The 6000-nt window shown below is 39.4% G+C and overlaps 1 protein-coding gene across 1 annotated transcript in view; it reads right to left on the bottom strand.

Annotated features, from left to right (window-relative positions):
- Positions 1-251: 251 nt before the first annotated feature.
- Positions 252-6000, bottom strand: part of LOC127664685 (aldo-keto reductase family 1 member C15) — a 28384-nt gene continuing 22635 nt past the window's right edge. Inside the window, exons 8-9 of the mRNA XM_052156781.1 lie at positions 2963-3045; positions 252-536 (exon numbers count right to left, since the gene is read on the bottom strand). Coding sequence (XP_052012741.1) covers positions 494-536; positions 2963-3045 — 126 coding nt within the window. The 3' untranslated portion in view covers positions 252-493. The remainder of the gene's footprint in view (positions 537-2962; positions 3046-6000) is intronic.

The following is a 6000-nucleotide window of genomic DNA, read 5'->3' as shown; positions in this document are numbered from 1 at the left end:
TCAACAAAGTTTAACTAGAAAAACAAATTATGCCACTGCCAACTAATAAAATTATCCAAACCTGCTCTGATATGTAAAAAAAAATCAAATAAGTTGATAATATCCATTTCTTCACAATCAGAAAAGTGCTCTAAACTTCTTGAATATTGTTCAATAACTTGAAAAATACATTCAAAAAGTATACAGTCCAATTGTTGAAATTTATTTTAATTTTTGTAAATAAAAATGTATACATGAAACTTGCATAGAAATCAAGGAAACTACACCAAATATTTCCTTTTATCTGGTAAATTCTCTATAATTTTTCTGTAATTTTCTGTAATTTTCTGTAATTTTTAATCATCAGGAAAAACAAATGGCCTCACTTGTGATTCGTAGTTTTGTGACATTAGACAGGCACAAGACAAGGATACTGCTTCTTAGCCACCCCACCAAACTCAGCTACACACTGCCTGGAAGGAGGAAAGTCTCCAAAATATTTAGCAGCTCGTGTTCAATATTCCTCAAAAAATGGATAGTAAGGGTGATCCATCGCACTGAAAGAGAAAAAGAAATACTTGTTCACTCATTAGTCACACTTCTGATAGGCAAAACAATGACTGTCCAAAATTTGAGGACCCAGCTATACTTCAGTGGACACTATCTAGCTAAATGCAATAGGATGCATCAGAGATTGAGGTTGTGGATCAGCTGATTCTTTTTAAAATTGTGTTGTTGTTGTTGTTGTTGTTGTTGTTGTTGTTGTTGTTGCTGCTGTTGTTGTTATTAACATATCTGTGCCAAGTCAGGCATATGGAGGTCAAAGGATAACTCGGTAGAGTCCATTCCCTCCTTCTGCCTTCCAGGAATTGAACTCAACTTCTTGAGTTTGCATGAGAAGCTCCTGGACCCTGAGCCATCCCGTTAGCCCCGTTTCATGATTTCTATGTTTCAAGTTAGTGAGAACATGTACATAAGGAAATGGGCTTGAGATAGGGGGGTGGGAAGCTGAGGAATGTTTGGGAGCAAAGGGTGTGTCTTGGAAAAGGGCTGTCACAGGGCAAATGCCATTGGACAGAGAGAGAAGGAAGCTTCCACTTACACCTCTGAGAGCCCATCTTCCACAAAGATTATTTGAAGTACATGTTACACTGCTTTGGCATAGACAAAGCTAGACTAGGTTTGATATATTACTGTGTGTTCATTAGTGTTGAATTCTCTTTTACTTCTTTTGGTTTTAATACACATTATTGAGAAAACACTTCCCTGGGCCTCCTATTGTGTCATGAGCCATAGTTAGTCTGGTCTCTGTGCCTGATGGGCAGGTTAGCCCCGAAGACATTTACTTTGACCGAAGGTCATGAGGAGATATTTTAAAGTCAGTCCACAAAGACACAACTTTTACTTTTGGACAAAGTCACATGTTTTCTGTGTTTACCTTGAAGTCACTGAATAATAGAGGATGTCTTTTGAACTTCTGTTCCCCCGTTTCCACCTCCCAGGTGCTGGAAATAATGGCATAGGCTACGTGCCTGGTTTTATATGGGGCTGGGGATCAGAGTGAGAGCTTTGTGAGTGCTTAGGAATTATTGTACCAACTAAGCTGCAGACCCAGCAGGACCAGTTTTGAAATGGTGCTGATCCTGAGTCTGACTACATGTTATGAACTTCAGAAGAAATCTCTCTCTTCTGAGGTCTATAATAAGTCATTTGCTCCACACATGTCTTCTGAAATGACATTATATTGAAAAGTTATCATATGTTGTTTGAGCTCACTAAGAAGCTGGCTCTAGAAGCAGAGTTGTCCATTCCCTCATTTGAGACCCAAAGTATTTTGTCTCAACCTATCTTCCAAGGTCCCTTATTTATAGTCATTGCACCACCATCACCACTACCACCACCACCACCACTACCCCCTGCCAAACTCTTATAGGGAAAGAAGAAAGCAATGAAAGAACCCAAGAATGAAAATATCATGCCTTTGAGGGCAGCTAGAGGTTTCCATAACATAAAAGTGCCTATAGTGGGAAAGAGGGAACTCAGCCACGGAAACTACCCCAGCTTCCCCTGTGACTGCATCTAACAGACTTTTGCATACCGTCCTGCTATGTGAACTCCAGTTCCCATAGAACTTTGTTTACTCCCATGGGAAGAATGCCTGCAACTGCCAAGAAATGCCAAGGGCAAGATATGTCCCCTCCCCTCCTCCGCTGTTCTGCTTACAGTACTCAAGGACGTTAAGCAAACAGCCCCTATCCAGCCAAGAGACCGTCTGTCTCCTGAGTTCATCTCATCATGAGAAATGCTCTGAAAGGTTTTCATTGTTTCTTTCTCCCTGCTTTGAACTCTGAGCTATCCAGAAGACAATTTCAGAGGGTGCCGGTGAAGATACTGTTGAGCAGCAGAGCCTGGCATCTCCTAGTTCTGATGAGTCTTGTATTTGACTTTAATTCCTTACCACCAGGCAGTGGTAGATCTTGATATCCCCTTCTGGTTTCTGCTCAGTGTTGTAAGCACCCGTTTTGATAACACAATCTCTGTCTTTGATCATCTGTTCTAGTGGGAATCTTCACCCAAAGGGGGCTGGCCACTCTCCTCTGCGCGGGACTCTCTATTAGAAACTCTAGTTGACTGCCTTGACTTCCCCAGAAGGTTTCTGCTGGATTTTTGTAAGCCTCCAGTTTGCTAATGTTACCTTCTTGCTGTTATTTACCCTTTTGCCTAGAAGCCTCATCTCAGGCTGGTTGTGTTGAAAGCCTTCTCTCAGTCAACTTCTGGATATTTACAGTGCATGATTCAATCATGTTTGCTATCTATCACTATTATTCTTTGACTTGCTACATATGTAATAAGCTCACCCGTTCAAAACCAAATGTTTAGCCACACATTGACCGCTCCATGCATCATACAGAACATCTTCAAAGCTCACCTGCATGTTACAAAATGCAAACAACCTATGAAATGGTCTAGAGGAGTCACTTACAATGACATTTTAGAATATCGAAAATTTCTGTTGAGGCTGTCAATTGCTTTCATGTCCTCTGAGGTCAATTCAAAGTCAAACACCTAGAAAGACAAAATCATAAATAATAAATGAATACATAAATAAATAAATATTGACATTTTTAATCCCAATACAGGGTTTATGCTCAGCCTTTGATCATTCAGTTCCCAGATAATAGACACACAACTTTTGTTATTTACAATAAGCCATGATTAACACTAGAGCTTGACAGATCTACCCTCTGCAGTGTTAAAATCTATTATCCTATCAGTAATCCTGAGTTATTACTTACTGTGTATTATCTGGGCTGCTCTTACCTCCAATTGGCTGACCCTCAGGGTCACATTTTCACCAACTCACTTAACCCAATGGAGGAAAGGCAGCTTCTCCTCCATTAACCTTCTTCTCTCTCTTGGGGTTCTCTTCCAACCCCACAAGCCTGGGCTTAACCTAACTAAACCTACCTATGTCCCTTCTGCCCAGCTATTAGCTGTCAGCATCTTCATTCACCAATCAGAAATAACTTGGGGACAAAGTCACATAACTCACTTGGGTCTACTGTAGACTCTCTTGTATCTGAGCAACCAGGTCTTAGGGGCCCACACTTACCATTACAATATACAGCCAAAAAGACCAAACCTCAACAAAGAAATATACAGACAACAGAAGTTGCATTGTATCTGGGACTATAAAGGGATGCAACAAAGGTGGCTTTAAGAGAAGCATTTCTGTTCCACCACTGGCTTCTAGATGGTATGGGTCTGAGAACATTTTGCTGAGTATTGTAACCCCTCCTTTCCTTTCCTACCCTGATTCACTTCACCAAAGACTTATCAATTGCAAATCTTCCTAAGTAAGGCAGGAAAAAAAAAGGACTCCCAGATATATTTTCAAATCTAAATTAAATACTAGATTTAGTGTCATCAAAATTTGCTGAACTTTTTTTCCTTTACCACCCTAGAGTTCTGATCCAGTTTTGAATAGAACCCAATCATAGGGCATAGTATAACTCCTCTGCAAGAATTGACTGAGTTGAAGAAAAATCATCCCCCAGTAAACTGTTTAGTCATACTACTAGGTTACCTCATAGTTCTCAAACATTATCTATGTCTATTCTTTCTTATCAAAAGAACCTTTCTAATCATCACTGAGTTAATGGATCATGTATTAATTGTTTTCTACCATTTGAGCAAAATCTCAAATCCATCTTTGTATTTGATAACATGGAGTGCCCAATAAAAGTGTTTTAATAGAAAAGCAGAGATCTAGGCTGGAGCAATGGCTCAGTGGTCAAGAGCACTGCCCAGCAACCACATGGCAGCTCACAACCATCTGTAATGGGATCCAATGCCCTCTTCTGGTGTGTCTGAAGACAGCTACAGGGTACTCATATTAAATAAACAAACAAACAAACAAATAAATAAACCTTTTTTAAAAAAATAAAATAAAAGCAGAGATCTTCAGTAAAATATGCTAAGCCCATTACCTCTACGAGGAAAAATCCAACAAAAATTTAAGATCTTAGGATGTAATCATAGCTCAGTGGGTGAAATCACTTGGTGCATAAGCATGGGGACCTGAGTTCAAATCTTCAGCACCAATACAAAAAGGAAGTCATGACTGCGTCTGTATCCCCAGTACTGTAGGACGGAGGGGCCAGCAGGACTACTCAGGCATGCTGGCTGGCTGCCTACACCCAGCTTCAGTGAGAGAGCCTCCCTCAAGACAGCAAAGCAGAGAGTAAAGAGAACACACACTGCAGAGCATACACAGTGACACATACACCACATATATTCACATCAAAAACAAACAAAAACCCTACAGGATCCCATCTATCTGTCTACCTACATACTATGTATAACAGGTGATTTTGTTAATTTGGAAGAGAATCTCATGTAGCCCAAACTGGCATCAAATTATATCTCATATATATATGTGTGTGTGTGTGTGTGTGTGTGTGTGTGAAAATTAAATATATAGCTATTTATTCATTTGTCTATTAAAAGTATCTGTGATGGTTAACAATAATGTTAACATAATCTGTGATGGTTAACTTGACAAAATCTACAATCATCTGTAATATTGATCTTGGGGCATGCCAGTATAGGATTATATTAACTGATATGAGAAAACTCATCTTAATTGTAGATAGGATCATTCCCTGGGCAGGGCATCTTAGACTGCATAAAGCAGAAGAAGAAGATCTGAGAATGCATTCAACCTTGTCTACTTTTTAACTGTAAATACAATATAACCAGTTCCTTTGGGCTCCTGTCAATAAGATTCCCCTACCACAATAGACTATACCCTTGAAAAATGATTCAGAGGAACCCCTTTCTCCTTGGAACTGCTTTTGTCGGGGAATTTTTATCTGTAGTATGCAACAGAAAAAGAAACCAAGACATTGCCCATCCATCTGTTTACTAAGAGTCTATATTAAATGCGTATTCATTAGGTAATAAGGAGGCTATAGAGTCATCTATTAACATATTGTTGAATTTTAAAAGAAAATTAATTTTTTTCTGAACGATTTAAGAATAAAATGTATGTTCAAATATTGAATTCATTCATAAGAATAAATTTAACCAGCAGCAACAACATTTTTATACAATGTTCCAAATGCTTACTATGATGGTTTGTAGGCTTGGCCCAGGAAGTGGCACTATGAGAGGGTGTGGCCTTGTTGGGGTAGGTGTGTCACTGTGGGTGTGAGTTTTAAGATCCTCATGCTAGCTGCTTGGAAGCCAGTCTTCCACTAGCAGCCTTCAGATGAAAATATAGAACTCTCAGCTCCTCCTGCACCATGTCTGCCTGGATGCTGCCGTGCTCCAGCCTTGATGATAATGGACTGAACCTCTGAACCTGTAAGCCAGCTCCAATTAACTGTTGTCCTTTATAAGACTTGCATTGGTCATGGTGTCTGTTCACAGTAGTAAAACCCTAATTAAGATACCTACCTTTTATAAATATTGTGCTCATGATGAAATTTTTAGCTGACGTTTTAAAACAATCTATGG

The sequence above is a fragment of the Apodemus sylvaticus genome, chromosome 14 (assembly GCF_947179515.1).
Source record: "Apodemus sylvaticus chromosome 14, mApoSyl1.1, whole genome shotgun sequence".
Lineage (NCBI taxonomy): Eukaryota > Metazoa > Chordata > Mammalia > Rodentia > Muridae > Apodemus > Apodemus sylvaticus.
Note: the sequence above shows the minus strand (reverse complement) of the source record. Positions and strands in the feature narration are given on the sequence as shown.